The 24020-nt window shown below is 41.5% G+C and overlaps 1 protein-coding gene across 4 annotated transcripts in view; it reads left to right on the top strand.

Moving 5' to 3' along the window:
- TNRC6B (trinucleotide repeat containing adaptor 6B) overlaps positions 1-24020 on the top strand; it is a 284827-nt gene that overhangs the window by 123697 nt on the left and 137110 nt on the right. For 2 of the 4 annotated variants that reach the window (XM_030815503.1, XM_030815505.1), the window contains exon 1: positions 10731-10980. The exons of the other annotated variants lie outside the window; for them this stretch is intronic. In XM_030815503.1, coding sequence (XP_030671363.1) covers positions 10976-10980 — 5 coding nt within the window. In that variant the 5' untranslated portion in view covers positions 10731-10975. Of the gene's footprint in view, positions 1-10730; positions 10981-24020 lie in introns of those variants that run through there. 4 annotated transcript variants of the gene reach the window in all.

Below are 24020 nucleotides of genomic sequence, written 5' to 3'. Positions count from 1 at the left end.
TAGAGACAGAAAGTGGAATGGTGGTTGCCAGGGGCTGAGGGAAGGGGAAAAAAATAAAGTTGTTGTTTAATGTGTACAGAATTTCAGATTTGCAAGATGAAAAAGTTCTGGAGATCTGTTGCACAGCAGAGTGAATATACATAACATTACTGAACTATACACTTAAAAATGGTTAAGATGATCAATTTTGTGTGTTTTTTTTTAACCACAATAAAAATCTTCGGGCCAGGTGCCATGGCTCAATCCCAGCACTTTGGGAGGCCAAGGTGGGAGGGTTGTTTGAACCCAAAAATTGAGACCAGCATGGGCAACATGAGGAGATCCCCATCACTACCAAAAAAAAAAAAAAAAAAAAAAAAAAAGCTGGCCATGGTGGCGCATGCCTGTAGTCCTAGCTACTTGGGAGGCTGAGTTTGAGACAGGAGGATTGCTTGAACCTGGCAGTTTGAGGCTGCAGTGAGCCATGATTGTAGCTGGGGCAACAGGGCGAGACCTTGTCTCCAAAAACGAAAAACAAGGGATAATTGGGCACTTTGTTAGGATCCCTCCTAGAGCTTTAGGAGGGATCCATGAAAGTGAGGGGGCCTGCAGCTTTAAATTAGCTTCAGAGCAAAGCAAATCTGTTTCAACCATTCTAGTCCTATCTATCTGTTGAAACCTAACTGATCTAAGCTGTAGTGCCTCCATTTTCAAACTCATCTGTCTTAGAGCACAATCGTACAGTTGATAATTTATCTTACACTTTTTTCTTGATTGTTTCATGCGTATGTCTTATCTTTGAACTGTAGGGTAAGTGTTGTCTTCTTTTACAGCCTAAAAGTACCTAGGTTCATAGTATTCATCCATTCATTCCTTTGCTTATTTGTTCATTCATTCAGCAATATTAATTGAATTTCTCTTCTGTGCTAGACCCAGAAATAAAAGCTACATACCCTGCCCTCTTAAGGGTTCATTGTTTAGAGGGGGAAATGCCAAGTAAGTAGTTAATCATAACAGGCTATGAAGGTGCTGCTTTAGAGGTATGTACGAGGTGCCTTGGAACACAGATGGGGGTACTGGACTCAGCCTGGAATGTCAAGAAAGGCTTCCTCCAAATGCAGATTTAACTTTTGAGGTTTGATTCTAAGGAATTTGAGAAAAACTGTTCCCTAAAAGTCCTGCTAGCATTTTAACTTTAATAGTATAAATGTTAACATTCTAATTTGTAACTGAATCCAGAGATGGTTGGATTTAGGTTGCATTGGAGATCTAACGTAGTTTTGGCTATTATTTCTATCTTCTGACTTTGTTAGGAGTAAGAATAGCAGAAATGCTTAGCTCTCCCATTGACATTTTTTCTTGTCAGCCTACCTCCTTGCCATGAGTTGGTAGTACCGAAGTTGGTGAAACTTGGAAAAGCCTTTGCCTTTCCCAGGTTCTCTACATGGCAAACTCCTACTCATTCTTTGAGACTCAGTTCAAACTCTCACCTCCTCCCCTGTGAAATCTTTTCTTATGCTCCCAGCAGTTACCCTTTTTATTCCCATAGCACAGCCATGTTACATCTTTATACTTTCATTATGATACTTTGCTATATTTTAATTATGGATTTACATGCCTCTCTGTCCTTTGAAGTGTTATTAATCATTTTTGTATGCCCCGGGCCTGGTCCTAGCATAGCACCTACTACATAGTAGGTGCTGTGCAACAAATAATGGTTGTTGACTTCATGAATGAATAGTGAGTCCAGAGTTTGGAATCTTCTTTTTTTTTTTTTTTTTTTGAGACGGAGTCTTGCTCTGTCGCCAGGCTGGAGTGCAGTGGCATGATCTCGGGTTACTGCAATCTCTGCCTCCCGAGTTAAAGCTATTCTCCTCCCTCAGCCTCCTGAGTAGCTGGAATTAGAGGTGCGCACCACCACAACCAACTGATTTTTGTATTTTTAGTAGAGACGGGGTTTCACCATGTTGACCAGGATGGTATCAATCTCCTGACCTCATGATCCACCCACCTTGGCCTTCCAAAGTGCTGGGATCACAGGTGTGAGCCACCACACCTGGTCTGGAGTCTTATTTTTGAATGAATTGATTGGCCTTAGATATTTCATTGTCACAAGATTACATACTTAACAAGTACCGATTATCTTACAATAGAATCACTTCTACCTTCAAAATATACTGCGTACTTACATACTTTTCTCCACCTCCACTGCCCAGCTGGCTGTAGCCACCCTCTCTCACCTAGATGGCCACAGTGGCTTTCTGACTTTTCTTCCTGCTTCTTTTGATCCTTGGTAGTGTATTCTCCATACAGAAACCAGGAAGAGCTTCTAGAAATACAAATCTGGGCCGGGCACTGTGGCTCACGTTTGTAATCCCAGCACTTTGGGAGGCCGAGGCGGGCGGATCACGAGGTCAGGAGATCGAGACCACGGTGAAACCCTGTCTCTACTAAAAATACAAAAAATTAGCCGGGCGTGGTGGTGGGCGCCTGTAGTCCCAGCTACTCGCAGAGGCTGAGGCAGGAGAATGACATGAACCCGGGAGGCGGAGCTTGCAGTGAGCCGAGTTCGCGCCACTGCACTCCAGCCTGGGTGACAGAGCGAGACTCCGTCTCAAAAAAAAAAAAAAAAAAAAAGAAATACAAATATGATTGTATCTCTACCAAAGTGGTTTTAAGACCTCCAGGGGTCCTTGGCATACTCACGTTAGGAGGTTTTGAAGGCTTCATCCCATGTTGGGAAAAATTAAAAGGTACTCACATACCATATTAAATACGTAGACACATCCCATATTAAATATATGGATTTATCTATTTATTTTTGCTGTCACATTTTAAAAGAATTTTTCATAATTCTGCTTCTGAAATTCTTTGGCTACAAGTAACTAATTCATAAGTAGTATCTCAGACTTCTTAACAGGTAACATATTTAGGGGCTGGGCATGGTGACTTAGGCCTATAATCTTGGCACTTTGGGAGTCCGAGGCAGGAGGATTGCTTGAGCCCAGGAGTTGGAGATCAGTCTGAGCAACATGGTGAAACTCTGTCAACAAAAAATTGAAAAAGTAGCTGTGCATGGTGGCACACACCTCTGGTCTCAGCTACTTGGGAGGCTGAGGCAGGAGAATCACTTGAGCCCAAAAGGTTGAGGCTGTGGTGAGCCATGTTCGTGTCTACGCTGCACTCTAGTCTGGGCAACAGGGCAAAACCCTATCTCAAGGGGAAAAAAAAAAAAAAAAAAATATATATATATATTCCTATACATACATATATAAACATACATACATACATATATGTATATAAAATGTTCATCACATTTGAAAACAATTCTCACTTTGCAAAAATTCCTATACATACATATATAAACATACATATATAGGTGTATATATATACGTATACGTACGTATATGCCTATATATACCTATATGTATATATGTATATATGCATATGTATACGTATACATATATACGTATACATATAGGTATATATGCATATATATACATATACATATATATGTATACATATAGGTATATATGTATATATACACACATATATGTACCTATATAGGCATATACACCTATATAGGTGTATACATATATACGTATATACATATACGTATATATATATACGTATATGTATATACATATATATACGTATATACGTATATGTATATACGTATATATGTATACACCTATATAGGTGTATATGTCATATATGTGTGTATATATATATACACACATATATGTACCTATATAGGCATATACACCTATATAGGTACATATATGTGTGTGTATATATATACACACATATATGACATATACACCTATATAGGTGTATATATATACACATATATGTATGTTTATATATATGTATGTGTAGGAATTTTTGCAAAGTGACAATTGTTTTCAAATGTGATGAACATTTTATAAATGCTAATTTTTTTTTTTTTTTTTTTTTGAGACGGAGTCTCACTCTGTCACCCAGGCTGGAGTGCAGTGGCACGATCTCAGCTCACTGCAACCTCCGCTTCCCAGATTCAAGCTATTCTCCTGCCTTAGCCTCCCGAGTAGCTGAGACTGTAGGTGCATGCTACCACACCCGGCTAATTTTTTGTATTTTTAGTAGAGATGGGGTTTCACTGTGTTAGCCAGCATGGTCTCAATCTCCTGACCTTGTGATCCGCCTGCCTCGGCCTCCCAGAGTGCTGGGATTACAGGCGTGAGCCACCGCGCCCGGCCATAAATGCTAAATTTAACAATGAATGGGACTGTTGAGTGGTTATAAAGGACATTTAAGCATTTATTAATTTTTGTGGTTAAAATTTTTCGTTTGTATTTTGAACTTGTATTTTTTTTAGATCCCAAACATTTTTCTAAGTCTCTGAAAAGCTTATGGACCCTGGGCATTCAGTGGAAAGCAACTAATGGATAAAATGGCGCTGTTTTGTTTTCCTGCTGAAAACTTTTCTGTGACTTTCCACTATTCCAAAAGAGAAATCATTACTGTGGACTGAAGGACTCAGTATGATCTAGCTCTTCCTACCTCTTGAGATTCATTTCATGCCTCTATCCCCTGCTCACAGGTCTTAGCCTCCTGATCATTTCTCTTGTTTATTGACCACTCAAACATTTGCTTTTCTTTCTCTTTTTTTTTTTTTTTTTTTTTTTGATGGAGTCTCTCTCTGTTGCCCAGGCTGGAGTGCGGTAGCGCGATCTCAGCTCACTGCAGCCTCTGCCTCCTGGGTTCAGGTGATTCTCACACCTCAGCCTTCCAAGTAGCTGGGATTACAGGCACGCCACCATGCCCAGCTAATTTTTTTTTTTTTTTTGTATTTTTAGTAGAGATGGGGTTTCACCATGTTGGCCAGGCTGGCCTCAAACTCCTGACCCTCAGGAGATCCGCCTGCCTTGGCCTCCCAAAGTTTTGGGATTACAGGCGTGAGCCACCGCGCCCGGCCTAAACATTTGCTTTTCAACTCAGCTTAAATGTCGCTCCTGAGAAAAGCCTTCCCTGTGCACGTTATCTAAAGTGAGCCTCTCTCAATTATTCTATATCCTGTCAAACTGCTTATTCCCTTCTCAGTGAATTCCTTCTCCTGTGAGGATGTCAGCTCCATATAGACAAGGACCTTCTGCTTCACTGCTGCATCCCTAGCACTTAGCACAGAGTCTGATAGGGAAAGTACTTAGTACATATTTATTGAACAAATGAAGAGTAATGTTAATAGCTAGTTCAACTGTCCCTGTATGGTTGTAATTTAACCATCCTTGTATTGTTGGTGTAGTATTGTTGGTGTAAAGCCTACGTGGTCGTAATGAATTATTCTCTTAAAACTACTCAGTTCTATCTGATAATATTTTACTTAGTATTTTTGCATCTGTCTTCACAAGTGAACATTAGTTTAGCTTTATTTTTTGTACCATCTTAGTCCAAATGCATATCAGGAATATGTTAGCCTCATGGAAGAAAGTAGGAAGCTTTTCCTTTTATCCTTATACCTCCTGGAACAGTAGGGATAACATGGAAATTATCTGTTCAATAAGAGTTAGATAGCATTCACTTAGAAAATTGGGCTTGCTGTTGTTTTAGTGGCTCATTCTTTGAAGATCTTAGAGATTTCTGCTATGGGTTGTTTTTCCCCTAATTTTTCTTGAGTTGATTTTGGTAACTTCTGTTTTCTTTGACTATCATCCATCTTATTTAATCTTCAAGTTTATGTAAAATTACATATAATTCTAACATGCGTTAAAAGATTTTCTCTAAATCTGCAGTTATGATACCCTCTTTCTCAGCCCTAATGTTTGTGACTTCTCTCTTTTAATTGATCAGATTTTTGACAGAATTATCTACATTTATTTAATTTTTTAAAACAAAATACAGTTTTTGGTTTCGTTTTTTGTTTTTTGTTTTGAGACGGAGTCTCGCTCTATTGGCGATCTCCGCTCACTGCAACCTCCGCCTCCCGGATTCAAGCAATTCTCCTGCCTCAGCCTCCCGAGTAGCTGGGACTACAGGTGCACGCCACCACGCCCGGCTAATTTTTGTATTTTTAGTAGAGACAGGGTTTCACCATGTTGGCCAGGATGGTCTTGATCACTTGACCTCATGATCCACCCTCGGCCTCCCAAAGTGCTGCAATTACAGGTGTGAGCCACCATGCCTGGCCTAGTTTTGTTTTTATTAATTAGTTTACTCTTTTTTTTTTTTTGGCCGTTACTTTATATCTGTGCCCAAAAACAAAACAAAACATATATATATATATATATATATATATATATAAAATCTGTTGCCAAGACTGGAGTACAGTGGCGTGATCTCAGCTCACTGCAGCCTTGACCTCCCAGGCTCAAGTGATCCTCCCACCTCAGCCTCCGGAGTAGCTAGGACCACAGTCATACCCCACCAAGCCTAGCTAATGGCTAATTTTTTAAATTTTTTTTGTAGAGGCGAGATCTCACTATGTTTATTGCTCAGTCTCAAACTCTTGGGCTCAAGCAATCCTCTAACTTTGGCCTCCCAAAGTGCTGGGATTACAGGCATGAGCCACCACCACGGCCAGCCTTGCTTTTATATTTATTCATTTTTGGGGTTTATTAACTCTTTTTCTAGATTTTTGAACATATATATATATATATATATATATATATATATATATATTTTTTTTTTTTTTTTTTTTGAGATAGAATATCATTCTGTTGCCCAGGCTAGGGTGCAGTGGCATGATCTTAGCTCACGGCAACCACCATCTCCCAGGTTCAAGTAATTGTCCTGCCTTAGCCTCCCAAGTAGCTGGGATTACCGGCATGTACCACAGTGCCCAGCTAAATTTTGTATTTTGAGTTGGGTTTTCACCATGTTGGCCAGGCTGGTCTTGAACTCCTGACCTCAGGTAATCCGCCTGGCTCGGTCTCCCAGAGTGCTGGGATTACAGGCATGAGCCACCACGCCCAGCCTTTTTCTAGATTTTTGAGTTAAATATTCAGTTCAGTTTATTATTTTTCAATCTTGTTTTCTTCTTTTTTTTTCTTTTTCTTTTTTTTTTAGAGACAGAGTTTTGCTCTATTGCCCCAGCTGGAGGGTAGTGGCGCAACCTCGCTCACTGCAGCTCACTGCAACCTGCAGCCTCCACCTTCTGGGTTCAAGTGATTCTTGAGCCTTAGCCTCCTGAGTAGTTGGGACTACAGGTGTGTGCCACCATGCCCAGCTAATTTTTGTTATTTTTAGTAGAAACGGGGTTTTGCCATGTTGGCCAGGCTGGTCTCAAACTCCTGGCCTCAAATGATCACCCACCTCGGCCTCCCAAAGTGCCAGGATTACAGGTATAAGCCACTACACCCGGCCAATCTTGTTTTCTGATAAAAATATTTTGAGGAATGGTATGTAACCTCCAAAGTTGCCAGCTTTGAAAGATAACAGTCATTTAAATGTTCTTGTTTATTGTTTTAGAAAATAATTTTTATGGCCGAGGCGGGCGGATCACGAGGTCAGGAGATCGAGACCATGCTGGCTAACACGGTGAAACCCCGTCTCTACTAAAAATACAAAAAAATTAGCTGAACGTGGTTGTGGGCGCCTCTAGTCCCAGCTACTCGGGAGGCTGAGGCAGGAGAATGGCGTGAACCCGGGAGGCGGAGCTTGCAGTGAGCCGAGATAGCGCCACTGCACTCCAGTCTGGGCGACAGAGTGAGACTCCGTCTCAAAAAAAAAAAAAAAAAAAAAAAAAAATTTATTACTTTGTATCCTTACCTCATAATTTTAAAACATTGTCTAATTGTTAATATGAAAAAAGTATAATAAATCTATCACAGAATCTATTATGTCTGGAAACACAAGGGAGAAATAATGTATTTATTGCACTTGTTTCTTTTAGATAAACGATTAGACTAATTGTATTAAATTTAGAGGTATTGCATAGAAAAGATGATGTGGAGGTTAAGGAAAAAATATTCAGTGGCCAGGCGCAGTGGCTCATGCCTGTAATCTCAGCACTTTGGGAGACCGACGCGGGCAGATCACGAGGTCAGGAGTTCGAGACCAGCCTGGCCAACATAGTGAAACCCTGTCTCTATTAAAAATACAAAAATTAGCTGGGCATGGTGGCATGCGCCTGTAATCCCAGCTACTCAGGCGGCTGAGGCGGGAGAATCGCTTGAACCCAGGAGGTGGAGGTTGCTGTGAGCCGATATTGTGCCACTGTACTCCAGCCTGGGTGACAGAGCAAGACTCTGTCTCAAAATATTTTCAGCGTATTATTTGAAATTAGAACCCATATTTTATTTAAAATGTTTGTTCTGTTTCCAAACTTTTCATACAGTTTGCTATTTAACACTTACAAGGCAAACACATATAAACATTTGTATACAATAATATTCTACACTGGGGAATGGAGACTTAGCAAAGTTCAGTTTCATAAAGAAAGCATGTCCATCACAAATTAAAACAAGGTGGATGTTCAGTCTCCACACATTTTTACAAATCGAGCCTGCTACAAGCAAGTAGGCTTTCAGTAACTCATCTGGAAGGTATTGGAAGGATAAAAATAGACTAAATAATCAGAATTTCCATTCTAGGAGTTTCCTGCTTTTTCCTGCATCCCAATTGTCAGTGCAGGGCCTGGCTATTTCACTCAGTGCTAGGCAAAGACAGTGGAAGCTTGTTAAGCCACAGCTATTCAGGCTGCCAGATTGTCCAGGCATTGGCCTTTGCCTGCCATGAAACAGCTCCTTTCCTGTCCTCATATCTGAGTGGAAGGAGCAAAGGTGGGAGACTGTATAAAGACCCAGAAGCCAGGATGACAACAAGTGTGTGGGATTTTACAAGCATTCATAGGTTCCTTTTCAAGGAAAGCTGGGTTTCTAGAATCTGTCAGTTGTCTGCTGGCTGGCATGGCAGCCTAGTTTATGGGAGAAGCACACTAGGGAATCCTCCCTTTTCTGGCTTATAGAGATAGGTGGAGTCGATAGTGACAGGGCATTCTCATGCGCTTTTTTTTTTTTTTTTTTTTGAGACGGAGTTTCACTCTTGTTGCCCAGTCTGGAGTGCAATGGCGCGATCTCTGCTCACCGCAACCTCCGCCTCCCGGGTTCAAGCAATTCTCCTGCTGAGCTCAGCCTCCCCAGTAGCTGGGATTACAGGCATGTGCCACCACACCGGCTAATTTTGTATTTTTAGTAGAGACAGGGTTTCTCCATGCTGGTCAGGCTGGTCTCGAACTCCCGACCTCGGGTGATCTGCCCGCCTCGGCCTCCCAAAGTGCTGGGATTACAGGCATGAGCCACCGCACCCGGCCTCATGCACTTTTTACCATTTTAGTTACTTTCTTTCCTGAAGCCGTCCTTAAAACATAGATGAATGCGAGTTTCTGGGAACTGTGTGACCCTCATTCCCCTACATTTTTTATATTCAGGTGGCAGATTTCCTCCTACTCAGCCCAGCCCTTCTGAATAGGGTCCAAGTCATTGATTTACTCATTTATTTACCTCCAATGTGGGGTTTGGTGTGGAGCCTCACAGAGCAGTGAAGACATGGTGTTTTTCCTTATACAGTTTACAGTCTACTGGGGAAGACTAATGTTAAGCACATTCTTTCGTAAATTGCAATTATGACCATTGCTCTGAAGAAGTAGTAAAGGATATTATGGGAGTGTTAACAGGAGGGCCTGGTCTGGACTGGGAGGGTCAAGAAGCCTTCCCAGGGTGGAGGTGAACTGTTGAGATGGCCAGGAAAAGATGAACGGAACTACTCAAAGAAGCCAAGTGCAGAGTTTCAGAGGTGAAAGAAACCAAAGATACCATCTAGGGAAGCCCAATCTCCGCCGGCTACCAGTGAGAAAACGGAGGCCAGGCAAGGTGGGAGGATGGGTAAGGGACTTAGTTACTTGCTGTTAGCACTGAAGTTACACAACAGGTGAGCCGCGGGGCTGGAGATGCAAACCGAGCTTGGGTTTCTTAAGTGGGTAGGAGTGGAGATGTATATGGGAAGGAGAAGGGATTAGGAGCGGTGGAAACCAGGTAGGTTTTAATTTAGTGCCTAGTCTCCCTCAGCTGCAGAGCTACCTCCTGCGGTGGGGGAGGGGATTAAAGATGACTCAGACCTGCCCTAGCCCAGAGAAACTCCGTTTGCAATGCTGAAGCATAGTTTTTATTTGGGTTTGGGGGAGGAGGTACTGAACACACATACAGGCAAAACAATAAGTGTAGAGTTCAGAATTGGGAAACCAGTCCCTCTTCTGCAGCTGTTTAGCTGTGTGATTTGGGATAAGTCACTTAACCTTTCTGAATTGCAGTTCAGTTTATACTTTTGTGCGTTTCTTTCAGTCTTTTTCTATACATTTTAGGAGCTTCTTAGAGATCAGTCGTGCCCTGTATTTCATCTTAGTCTTTCAAAACTAAAGCCTCTTGTTTGGTAGAGCTGTGTTTCAGCCCCTTTTACAGAGCAGTTTGCCAGCCTGTGCTTGCCCCAAACATCTAGAGAATAACTAGCAAGCGAGCCAGGAGAAGATCCAGGAGCTGTAAGAATCGTTAGCAACTGAGCATATTTCTATAAACCAATAAAGGTTTTTCTGTTTTGTTCATCTGTTACCCTTATGCTGTTGCCACTTTCACATGCAGTGTCTGTAGGCGGAGAGTATGAGATAACAGCATTTCACAAATGAAAGTGAGTGGAAAAGGGCTGCTTCCCCTTTAAGGCAGTCTCAGCTCCAGCTCCCTCCCCTTTCCTGATTGACAAACCTACCCGAAGTCACATGATCTGCCTCTATTTGAAGGTCACAAAAAGCTGCTTCCTTTAGAGACAGAGGGGGAGAGAGAGAGCAAGAGGGAGAGTGTGTGAGAGAGTTAGTTCAAGCCAAAATGGCCGACAGAGTCTCTGCTGGTTTCTGAATATTTAAAATACAAAAAAACAGATAGACAAAAAGAATTCATTTTTTGGACCTTTTTTCATTTCCATTTCTACCTTGTATGCCTCAATTTGCTGGATTTAAGCACTGCTGCACTTTATGAGGTTGGTAAATATTTTTAATTTTTTTAAACCAATTGATTTATATGGATCTTGTCTAACCGTTTTCACTGGTGGTGTTGCAAATCGACATTTGTCTAGCATGGAGACTGGCTTCAGACATTTCGTGGATCTGTGTATATCAGACCCGTGATGTACTTTGGTTCGGCATTTTAGAAATGGAAAAGACGTGGTAAAATATTTAGATTTTGAAGTGATTTAATTGCACTTTTAATGTATATGCAGATTTTCATCATCGTTTCTATCTTGCAATAAATGAAGCTGCGAGTAATTGGAAATTTGCTATTTAGAAAGAGGTTTTTAAAAAACACAGACCTCCCCTTCCCCCCTTAAATCTGCTGCAAAAATTTGCATAAATATAAATGGGTTTGCATTCTTTCGGCTGCTAAGGCCGACAAAGGATCTGGGAGGGCAAGCCCTAGAACGGGAAAGCCTTTTTCTATCTTTTTATTTTTTAAACTGGGCCCTCCTTCCTAGAGAGATGTAAAACCTAAAGTAAGACCTAATACATTTTAAACATCAGGTTGGGGGCGGGTGAACACCAGGAGGTTTGGGGTTTGTAGATTCCCCTGCCTGAAAACCTCCCAAGCAATATGTGGCTCACCCCTCTCCTTTCTGCGCGCGCTCATTTGCACTGGGTCTCTGTGTGTGTTCTCAAATGTGCAGCCAGATGCGCTTTTATTTTGATCGTGGATTCAACCAAAGGGTAGGACTATGTTGTAAACATGGTGTTTTAAAGATACGAACAGCTATTCACCGCGATTAGAAATTATTTCTTTATCAGTTCTCCCTGTGTATTAGCCTTCTTCATTCCTCACGAAATAAAATTTTTGTTTAATTTTACACAGATGCAAAACTGGGCTTTTCAGCATAAATTCATCGTGTGGGTGTGTGGTTGCCTGTTTCGGCCATGTATCCACTGCGAAGTGGTCATTTAGGGTCACATGTATAAGTAGCAGTCTATGTGATTGTTAGTAACCCCTGAAGCTGTGCAGTGCCTGAAGTTAAATTCCATTACTCCTAATGCAGGATTCTAGAAGCCTGAGAGCAGGGAGGAAAGAAAGCTGAAAACTTGCTTTCTCAGAGCCTCCTCCCCCTATCATTGTGAGAGTGTGATGTAATGCTTCTCGGTCTGGTGGGCTGAAAGGATTGTAGTTTGTGATGTGGCGGGTAAATTGCCCCCACCCCTGGGTAAATTACTCCACCCCCCTGAGCACATCCCTGGCTCTGAGAGGCCTTGTTTTCTTTTCTCTTTTTTTCCTAATTTGTGTCCTCCTGATTTATGCTGTGGCATATTGGCATGAGAAAGAGACTGTTCTTCTAAATCTGTTACAAAGTATAGTTTAGAAAAGGCATTTAAAATATGCAAATGGATTGAATTGTCATATCCCCATCATTAAATATGTAGACGTGGATTAAAGCTAATTAAGCATAAATGGAATAATTTTGATCAGAAGGGAGCAGTGTTTTTTGTTGTTTCCTTTTTAATTAATCTAATTATGAGATGCTTACTGGGCCTGAAAGTGTTAAAAAAGATAAAGTGGAAAAAATGCTGGACCATTTTGAAAATTTGACAGTCTGGAAGAGGGTGTGTGGTGCTTTCAAAAGCTTTATTCACTCTTAAAATGGATTGGCCTCTTGTGCTGAAAATGGCCTGTTTCTTTGGGCCAATTGTGTGTAGATGAAGGGACTTTCACGCTAATTTAACAAAAAGACTTTCCATTTGAATACATAAGATAATTAAAGCCCTCTGTCTCTAACAAGCAAGGATTTTATTATTTAAAAAAAAAAATGTTGTTACATTAGTAATGGTAATAAATACAGAAGTGCCTGTTTAGATTTACTGTAAATTTTTTGATGATATAAATTCAGCTTTTGTGTAAGAAGGATTGGAAACATTACATTAAAGAGGTAGTCTGGAACAAAGTTATCTCTAAATTTTTTTACAGCTTGAATTTAAAGGGAAAAGATAGAGAAATTACCTTAGTGAGAGTGTTGCATTGTGGTGACCTAAAGGAAAATCAGAGCTCCGATTTTTGTTTTTCTGAAAATGAAAGCACTTTTTTAGGGCTTTGCTTGTTATATGATTCATTTTACACCTATTTCCTAAAGTTGGTCTTACTGAAGAGGAGAGAAAAACCTAGGCTTTCCATGTTTTGCCATTAGCTTGTTTTTGTGGCTGTGTAAACATATGAATGGCAGGTTAATTCAGTTTGCAGAGAGGAGGAACCAGAGCAGGGTACCTGCCCTCTTAGGCAGAACAGAGAATGATACAATGAATGCCACTTGATTCTTTGAAATGTTTTTTATTATTATTCTTTTCCCCCAGATAATTAAAAGGTGAGATAAATAAGACCTGGCTTCACATATGGGAAGCATTATGGCTCTGGTGAGTTGATAGCTCGACTGCCATTTTGGATCTCAGATCCTGCAGAGCCAATCCTTCTGGCTCACCAACATGATGGTCATCCAGAAGGAAATGAAAATGAGTAATCAATTAAGTGTGCAGATGGATAGTATTTAATATGTGCCTTCTGCTGAAGTTTTCTTTCTGTGAGTACTGTGAATTGAAGCTTTAAAAACTTTAAAGATGTGGCCGATGTTATGAAGAGCAATATCCAGGGGTGTTGGAACTTGCACTTTGTGGTTTTACTTTTTAAAAATGAGATGGTGTATGCAGAGGAAGTTTCTTATTGGAGAAAGTGAATATAATCCCTATTAACCGCCCCCCCCCACCCAACCACCAATCCATATTTCCTAATGCTGGATCAACTAGTGATAATATCACAACACTACTCTGTCTCAGAAAAAAATGTCACAGGTTCATGACTGAAACATCACAAAAATTGGTAGCGTTCATCAGAAGTGGTATCTCAATTTTAAAGTGCTTTTCAGTCATTACATCTGGTTCCCAGAAAGGAAGCTTTGGCATCTTTGATATATGGTGCAAACTCAGCTCTGTTCTTCAGCTGTGAATGGCCATTTGTTATTCTGTATGGCCACTCGGATGGTCCTTTTAAAAATAAACTTCCAAACATTGAAGCAGAGACTTCTAAGGCTTCTCCAGCTCTTCAGCTCTACAGGAGACACTGAAAGAGTGTTATGCGATGATGAGACCTTCAGGTTCTGCAGAGCAGGCTGAGCAGCTCTGGCTATTGAGGACCACCCTGAGGAATAAGGGTGATCTTCACCCTACCCAGCTGCTCCATGACTGAAAAGTTTGGGGAGATTTTAATTTTTATAACTCAGATCATATAATCATTGATCATCTGCAGTTTAAGCTGGACACGGCCCTGAGGCAATGCAGATAGGTGAATGTACTTTGTCCTTTTCCTCAAGGAGTACCAGGTCAGCATTATTGGTAAACAGATCGTCACAACTTGGCAGTTTACGTGCAATATTCAGAGCAAGTTCCTGGTTACGGAAGTATCTGAGTATCTGCATTAGGAGAGTCCTTATTTTAAAATTTCTTAAAGAAGCCAAATAGGCCAGTCGTGGTGGCTCACGCCTGTGATTCCAGCACTTTGGGAGTCCCAGGCAGGTTGATTGCTTGAGCTCAGAAGTTCGAGACCAGCCTGGGCAACATGGCAAAACCCTGTCCCTACAAGAAATTTTAAACAAAATTAGCTGGGCATGGTGGCTTACGCCTGTCATCTCAACTACTCAGGAGGCTGAGAGGTGAAAGGATAGTTTGAGCCGGTGAAGTCGACACTGCAGTGAGCCAAGATCACGCCACTGCATTCCAGCCTAGGAAACAGTGAGACCCTGTCTCGAAAGAAAAAAAAAAAGCCGGCCGGGTGCGGTGGATCACGCCTGTAATCCCAGCACTTTGGGAGGTTGAGGTGGGTGGATCACGAGGTCAGGAGTTGGAGACCGGCCTGGACAATATGGTGAAACCCCGTCTCTACTAAAAATACTAAAAAACTAGCCGAGGGTGGTGGTGCCTGCCTGTAATCCCAGCTACTCGGAAGGCTGAGGCAGGAGAATCGTTTGAACTTAGGAGTTGGAGGTTGCAGTGAGCCGAGACTGTGCCACTGCACTCCTTCCTGGGCAGTAGAGGGAGACTCCGTCTCAAAAAAAAAAAAAAAAAAAACAAATCATTACCCCATTTAATAATTTTTAGTTATTTAGATATTAGACTTCCTTAAGTGGAACTTGTTTCTGTCTGGTGGCTGGGGAGAGGGACAGCATATGCTAATTGTTTCTCTGTACAGTATTGTTTGTAGATTTACTCTAATCCCACTTTCCTCACCTGCTTCTTGTGATGAAGACAGGTGTTGGGGGTAGGGTGGAGTGAATTGAAGCCACTTGGCCAGAAAAGGGATTTATTTAACTCGTGGCAGTGACATCTTAACATTGTTTTTTCTTTCCGTCATATATTTATTCAGCAGTAATTTATTATGCACTGATATAGGTGCTGGGGCATCTAAGAATTAATTTGGTTGGCCTTTTGCCTTCAATAGTTTGGTTCATGTGGAAATATTTGCCATCTGGTGACTAACTATATAACTTACTGCTTTAGGTTATGACTGAGATAACTCCGTAGTTATCTTTTCTGATAATCAGGGAATGAGTGGTAATTTTTTGCTTCTTGTAGTTTTGGAGACTTCATTGAAGGTTTGACTTGATAGTCACTTTATTAAACATTGTCTTTGGCTCTGTGCACTATCTCTTCAAAATTATCTTTTGCATAATCTCTGAGAACTTTGCAACGTAGAATTGCCTTCCTAGTTATTTTATCACATCCTTCAATTTTACTTTTTTAACACTCCTAAATTGTATCACCATCTGAAATTATTTGTGTATGGTACGTCTCTCTCAACAATACTATCCGGTTTCCTGAGAGCAGAGACCTTATCTGTTTTCCTCACTGTTGTATCCCCAACATCTAGAACAGGGGCTTGGCAGGAGTAGATGTTGAGTGAAAATGTGTGAGTATAAGGTCACCAGGACTCGCTGTGTGACGACGGTAGGCTTGTTTCCTCACCAGCAAAATGGGGATAATACATTGTTGCGACGCATAAAGGAAATGCTCTATGTGAGGGCTGGGCACCTAGTCTTGTTGCTTAGTAAGTGTTTCCTTCCCGTTTGCTGTATCTCCCTTTGTTGAATGAACCAGAAAGGCTTTTATGGCCCCACAGAATGGCTCTGTTCTTTCTCATGGCTACCAGGATCATGAAGCCTGTACAGTGATTGCACAGAGCTTTAGCCTGCACAAGGACAGGAGCAGCACGGAGCCTTTTCTTTTTATTCAAGTCCCTACATTCCTGTGGTCTGATGTCGTCTCTTCATAACTCTCCAGTTTCCTTCAGGCTATGCCTCTGTGTTATATCCACGTTTACTTGGCTGTTTTTCATACATTCTGTGCTTTGCATCAGAAGGTTCTCAGCAATTTCAAATGAATTGGTCTTAGAGTTTACAAGGCAAAGGAGAACATTGAATACAGCATTTCCTCCCTCACTGTGATTATTCTGAGCCCACACATGTAAATTTATTACTAGGTTTTTTTTTGTTGTTTTTTTTTTAAATATGAGATGGAGTCACTGTCGCCCAGGCTGGAGTGCAGTGGCGTGATATTTGCTCACTGCAACCTCCGCCTCCTGGGTTCAAGCGATTCTTCTGCGTCAGCCTCCCAAGTAGCTGAAATTACAGGCGCCAGCCACTACACCCAGCTAATTTTTTGTATATTTTAGTAGATACAGTGTTTCAGCATGTTGGCCAGGCTGATCTCGAACTCCTGACCTTGTGATTCGCCTGCCTTGGCCTCCCAAAGTTCTGGGATTACAAGCATGAGCCACCGTGCCCAGCAACCAGTTTTGACTCAGTGGGCAAAATGAAAATTTAGGTCCATTGCCCACTTTATACAATGCTGTTGAATTAATATAGGTGACAGAAAAATGGCTTTCATTCATTGACGATGGAATTTGTTTTTTAAAAAACCTAGAAAATGATCTGTTTACTCATTCATTCTGCAAATAATTACTGAGTGCTTTTCACATGCCAGGTGTTGATAAGTACAAGCCTAGCAGTAGTGTGAAGATTTTCTCCAGACACGACTGCTGAAGTTAGAGAATAGATGCAAGGGGCTGGCTGGTGCTCAGGGTGTTGGGGGGTTACAAAGGACGGACACCTAGAGAGATAACAGCTTCTGCAAAGACCACGGGGCACTAGTGGACATTGGCATGTTTGGGGAACAGCATAGAGAGTACTTTGACGTGGTTGGAGTGTCGTGTGCTTAAGGGAAGAAATAATCTGAGAAATGAGAGGTAAGCTGAAAAACTAAGCCTTGACCAGATGCAGAAGAGTGTATAAGCCACATTTGAAAGTCTTTTTCCTGAGAACAGTTGAAGGGTTTTAAGTGGGAAAGTCACTTGTTCAGATTGGATTTTTGAAAGATGATTCTGGTGTGCTGTGGAAACTGGCTGGGACATTGCATGTAAGACCAGATGATACTGTAGTAATCTCAGGTCATAGTGGCCTGAACTGACAGCAGAGTTGGGGACAAATGAATGAGTTCCAGAGGCATTTAGGAAGATTTCGGAGGAGTTGGTCACTGGGTATGAGAAGGCGAGGTTGGAGAAATGTAAAATAACACCTATGTCTCTGGCTGGCTTCTTGCGGGAATGGTGCCACCATTCATTGAGTTAGGGTGCATTTAGATGAGGCACAGGTGTGGGGTTGAGATTATGAGTTCAGTTTTGGAATCATTGAATCCTGAGATATCCAGGTGAAAGGCTGGAGTAATTACAGGTCTGGTCTGGAGATAAAGGCTTAAGAGTTATCAGTAGTTCCAAATTTACCAATTTTTTTTTTTTTTTTTTTGAGACAGAGTCTTGCTCGCCAGGCTGGAGTGCGGTGGCGCAATCTTGGCTCACTGAAACCTCTGCCTCCCGGGTTCAAGCGATTCTCCTGCCTCAGCCTCCTGAGTAGCTGGGGTTACAGGCATGCGCCAGCACGGCCAGCTAATTTTTGTATTTTTAGTAGAGACGAGATTTCACCATGTTGGCCAAAATGGTCTCGTTCTCTTCACCTCATGATCCACCCGCCTTGGCCTCCCAAAGTGCTGGGATTACAGGTGTGAGCCACCATGCCTGGCAAGATTTTCCTTTTTGAGTTGATTTCTTTGGTAAGATGTCCAAGGATGGCATACCTGTACTATGCAGTGCAAGGTGCTATTCAGTGCTATTAAGGGGATACTATTTTATAAAGATAAGGCCATATACTCTCATTACCATAGTGATTATTAGAAGTACCAAAGGAGTTTGAGGGAGGAGAGACACTGATTTTAACTGTGTTGATCAGAGAAAGCTTTCTTAAGGACTTCGTATTTGAGTGGAACCCTACAGATTGGGCAGAATGGTGATGAGTAGACTCAGGGCGGGCTGTATTAGCTAGAGGAAGGTGGAGGAGGACTAGGTGTGTCCAGGGAGGATTGAGGGGAGGTTGCACACGTGTAGAGGAGCTGAGTGCCTGCTGAGTAGTTTGTATTGCTATGGTAGACGGTGGGGACCTGTTGAAAATTTGATGGCAGTGCGGTGAGAATTTTGATATGGCAATGGTGCAGAGGAGGACTTGGTGAGGGGGCACTGATTAAAGGAAGAATTGAGAGGAAGGTAGGCCAATTAGGGGATAAAAGGACTATTATGAAAGGTCCTGCTATAAGGCTATGGCCATGGGACTAGGGACCAGGTTTTTAAGGTGAATAATGGGAGTCTTCAACCAAAAAGAAGATGATGCATTCCAGGTCAGACTTACTGAATTGGAGAATTTGGTGGGACTTGTCAATGGAACTGGTTAGCAGGCAGCTGGCAGTGTGGATCTGCAGCTTGAGAAAGAGGTCAGAAGTGGAGATAAAGACTTGGAAGGCTTCCACGGTGGAAGTGATAGTCGAAGCTAAGGGAGAGGATGAGGTCACCATGGGAGTGTAAAGAATAGAAAAGAGAACTGAGAATGAGACCTTGGGGACAGGAAGAGAAAGAGGACCTGGGAAAGGATAAAAAGAACGGTGGCTCTGTAGGACAGTCACTCCTCATCACAGAAGATGAGGGAAGAACTGTTCAATCACAGGTGTGGTCAGCAGTTCAAATGCTGCACAGGAAGAAAAGTATTTGGTTATGGCAACATTCCCGAACCTGGTGTTGGGAGGTGTTCCAGTGTTGGTTTGGGAATCATTCGATGGCACTAGCACCACCCAGTAGAAACAGAATGCAAGCCACGTGTGTTATTTTAAATTTTCCAGGAGTCACATTAAAAAAGTAAAAACAGTCCAGGCACAGTGGCTCACACCTGTAATCCCAGCACTTTGGGAGGCCGAGGCAGGCAGATCACGAGGTCAGGAGATCGAGACCATCCTGGCCCACATGGTGAAACCCCGTCTCTACTAAAAATACAGAAATTAGCCAGGCGTGGTGGCCTGTAATCCCAACTACTTGGGAGGCTGATGCAGGAGAATTGCTTGAACCTGGGAGGCTGAGGTTGCAGTGAGCCGAGATCACTCCACTGAACTCCAGCCTGGGTGACAGAACAAGACTCTGTCTCAAAAAATAAATAAATAAATAAAAATAAAAATAAGTGAAATTTCAATAATATCGACTTTAACCAAATATATGTAAAATATTGTCAATTCAACGTGTTATTGATTTTAAAATATTAACGCAACATTTTACTTTTTTTTTGTACCAAGACACTGAAACCTGGTGTGTATCTTAGGCTTACAACACATTTCAGTTCAAACATAAAATTTTCATTGGAAATACTTGATTTGCTTTTAGATTTCATAAAACTTACTATTTCATGGAAAAGTAGATTCACATACCCAAGTTTTTCCAAACATACAAAAGTTTTCCAGCAATGGAAATGTGTCAGTTTTTAGATTTAAATTAATTAAAATACAGTTAAAAATTCAGTTTGAGTGGCACTAGTCTCATTGCAAGTGCACGGTAGCCACATGCAGCTACTCTGTTGGACAGCACAGGGAGGGTTATGCAAAATAAAATAGGCTACTTTACAGCGGATGTGCACTCTGAAAATAACCAAAATGGTTTAGCACCATCGCAAAGCATTTCACAGGATTAGTGTTTCTTAGAATACATGTTGGCTTATCCTGGTGGAATTTTTAGAATTAGAAGGGTCAGATCTCTAATTTTGAATGTGAGGAGACAAACTTTTTATGAAAGTACACAGATTCCAAAATTTGAAATAGTGTTTGGGCTACAGTCAGCAGAATAGTACATTGGTAGAAGTTCCTAAACATACCGGTTTGTGCCATGCTTCTGAAATGCTTGGTGCAGAGGCTTACACTTAAAAACAGATCCAGCAGGAGGGGTGGGAGTGTTCCTGTTCCTGTTTGTGAATTTCTTTTGCACTCCCTGGAGTCAGTGAGGTGGTGGCTTCAGGTGGGGGGATGAAGTTAGGATTGCTTTAAGTCAGTGTCCCAGCCTCCCTGTGTGGTGGAGGTATGAGGTGGGAGAGGGTGCCACCAGGCTAATTATCTTGTGCTTGTCTCTCACTTTTCTTATCTCACTTTTCTCCAGTGATATGCAGGCAGGCCGTTTAGCCCCAGATTGTCACACTCATTGTGTACTTTTTGCCGACCTGGGCCAATTGAACACATACTTACTAAATACGGGTGGGTTTTTTCAGTTTATAAAAAGCAGGTTCAAAGACTTTCATTTAATTATCTCATTGATTGAGACTGCTTTGCAGCTGTCAACTAGACCATCTAAGTGATAACCAGTAAAGATAGAAAGGATCTTGAATCTGGCCCAGCACGGTGGCTCACGCCTGTAGTCCCAGCACTTTGGGAGGCCGAGGCGGGTGGATCACCTGAGGTCAGGAGTTTGAGACCAGCCTGGCCAACATGGTGAAACCTCATCTCTACTAAAAATACAAAAACTTAGCTGGGCGCCTGTAATCCCGGCCACTTGGGAGGCTGAGGTAAGATAATTGGTTGAACCTGGGAGGTGGAGGTTGCAGTGAGCCGAGATCACACCATTGCACTCCAGCCTGGGCAGCAGAGCAACACTGTGTCTCAAAAAAAAAAAAAAATAAAGAAATGATCTTGAATCCTGCTTGGAACCAAACCTTGTTCACACTGGAGAGAGTAAGTGCTGGTTTTTGGTTACTACATAATTTCATTTCAGTTGACATAAAGAAGCTTATTTTTCTGTGAAGTGCCCTGTCAGAGTTTGGGATATCAGCTATTCAATCTTGTTTTTTGTTTGTTTAATCAGTATGACTTCTTACATTTTTGTTTTTCTTTAGAAGTGCATTTTGGTTATTCATTTATGCCTTTATAAAAACCAGACTGTATAGTGGTGAGCAGAAATAATGCCCTTTAATGCCTTAATAAGGTCAGAGACCTAGCAGGTGATCGCGTGCGCTCCTACCCAGGATCCCAGGGCAGCGAAGCTTGTGATCAGTTGTTGCCTCTTCTTGCTGTTGTTTCCTTTACCCCTCTGCTTACAGAAAATAATTCCCGTTCTTTTAATGCCAAGAAGTTCCCATTTATAAACTGTAGATAATTACGTAGCTTAGAACAGTGGCTTTTAAACTTTTTGATTGGCTCTACTATAACAAATTCAATTTGTATTGAAATCCATAGACATGTGAATGTTTACGCTGAAGCAGAAGTATTTACTTTCTGATAATAAGTGTGTGTAGTCAGATATACAGTCTTTTAAGTCCACTTTGTATGGTACAGAACAAAACCCTAACAAGCTAATTCCAACCCACTAAATTGATTTAATGATCACTGAGGGTTGTCTTACCATGGTTTCAAAACATTTAGAAGGCACTACTCATGAGTTGCCCCATTTCAGCATATGATCCCCACTTTTGCTGGTTTAAGAATCATTTATCAGTTCCACTCAGTTATCATATCAACCAGATTTGTTAGTGACTAAAAAAATGTTAATTTGTTACTTCAGCATGTAGAAGATGGATATTTTTTGATGCCCAGAGTGTTGTCTTCCCCATCCAGGGGATCTCATTCTGATCAAACTGAATTGGCCATCCATACTGAGAAGTGGCTATTGATACATTTATATTGAGAAATGAATATGTGTGTATACTTTCTCCCCCAGATATTAGAGAAACCGAAGTGGGAAGCACCTTTGTAGCTACGAGATTATGTATTCTCTTTTGGAAAAGCCTCATGGAAAACACTGCTGTGCTGTCTTCCAGCTTCCAGGTTTCACCAAGGCACGTCTCTCAACTAGTAATATGTTCTGTTTTCAGAACACACTTCCGTACATTTGATTAGTTCAGCATTTCCCACTGTTTGTTGGGGTACTAATAGATTTGTCTGCCCCCCCACCAAAAAAAAAGGTTTCTTTCCTGATTAAACTGAATTAAACTGGCCTTTCCTTGCTACAGGATTTCTTAGCATCTTTAAGATGGGAATGTGCATTGGAAATCTTAGTGATGTGTATATAAAATCTTAAAAATGCCAGGTTTTTGTTTTCTAGTGTCCATTTGGGGAAATGCTTGACTAGCTTTCCATTTCAATTATCCCTTTCTAAAACTGGGTCTTAAGCAAACTGGAATTGGGTGTTTCCCAGGTCTCTTCAAACACTTTAATATGGTGGTAACTGTAAGGTTGAAAAAGACACGTTGAGATCCATCATAAGTTACTGGTTTGAAATTTGCCAAGTAAAGGCATTTTTGAAACTTACCATTTGTTACCATCATTTCAAAGAAAAAAAAATTTTTAACAAAAAATAGAATGAACAGTCTCAGAATAAGAGCCATCTCATTAAATTGAATAAAGCTTTCTGAAAATGATTATTGTTTCCTTTTTCCCCCATAGATCATCACAGGTGCTAAAGTTTGGCATTTGGGAACCACATCCTAATTATAGACCATCTTAGCATGTATTACAATTAACTATGTGCTTGCCGGTTTTATTAGCCTCACATAGGAATAAACCTTATTTCAAGTCTGGGACTACCTTCCTTCATTCTTATTTATTGACTACCAAGATAATGATTTCATGACTCAGCCTTTTAAAAAATTACTTTGTTCCATCTGAATATACTGTGAGCAGATAACCATTCTACATTAGTGTCTGAAAAAAGAAAAACCAAGCCCACTCCATTAGGTGCTGAGCAGTTGTAGCATCTAGAATAGTACTCAAAACTTACAGCAAAATTTATCTGATTCAGTCTTGGTGATTATGTAAAACGGCAAATAGGTTATAAAACTTACATATCTGTGTTACTTGTATACATTTTAGCCTGTTGGCTCTTCATGAGTTATGAAAATGGCCATGGCAGATTTTCTATCATATTATGTACATTTTAATTTTCATGTCCATCTTCTGCTGTTGCATTTTAAATGACAAAGACCTTAAATCTGGCAACCCCACATCAAATGTCCCCTCTGTCCCTGTCTCAGGGAGAGAAAGTGCTTCTTGGATGCACTTTACTCCTGTAATCAGGAGGGCCATGGCCAGCAGCTCCCTGGCCTGCCCTGGTGTGATAATGCTATCAGCTGGTTGTGGGAGTGGCTGCCCCAGCAAGGCCTGCTCCTTCTCCTTTTCGAAGAGGTGCTGGGGCAGAGAGGGGAGGAGAGGAGAGGTTATGGTTAGCTGTGTCGGGTGTTTGGAAGCATTGGCATGCTGGGTAGACTTGAATTGGAGCTTGGTATAATCTAGGTCCTGTGTGATTGGAAAGATGTGTTTACTGCATCAGTATTTGTTGAACATATTTAATGTGTCGAGCACTGTGTAGTGCTGGGAATAAGAAGGTAAAAAGACCTAGTTTTTATCTTTGGAACTCAACCAGTAATGCAAACAGACAGACACACAATGAGGCTGCCCATAATAAAGACGGCGCTGCGGGATCCTCGAGGATAGAGAAGAGGAAGGGAATGGGAAAGTCTCCCCCAAGGAGGAAACATTTGAGCTGGGTCTTAATGGGCAGATGGGAGTCACTTGGTGTGGTGGAGTGGTTAAGAACTGAGGTTCTGAAGTCAGGACAGCTGTGTGGTCAGATCAGCCCAGTGTTGAGCAGCTGTGCCGTCTG

The sequence above is a fragment of the Nomascus leucogenys genome, chromosome 7b, assembly GCF_006542625.1.
Source record: "Nomascus leucogenys isolate Asia chromosome 7b, Asia_NLE_v1, whole genome shotgun sequence".
Classification (NCBI taxonomy): domain Eukaryota; kingdom Metazoa; phylum Chordata; class Mammalia; order Primates; family Hylobatidae; genus Nomascus; species Nomascus leucogenys.
Note: the sequence above shows the minus strand (reverse complement) of the source record. Positions and strands in the feature narration are given on the sequence as shown.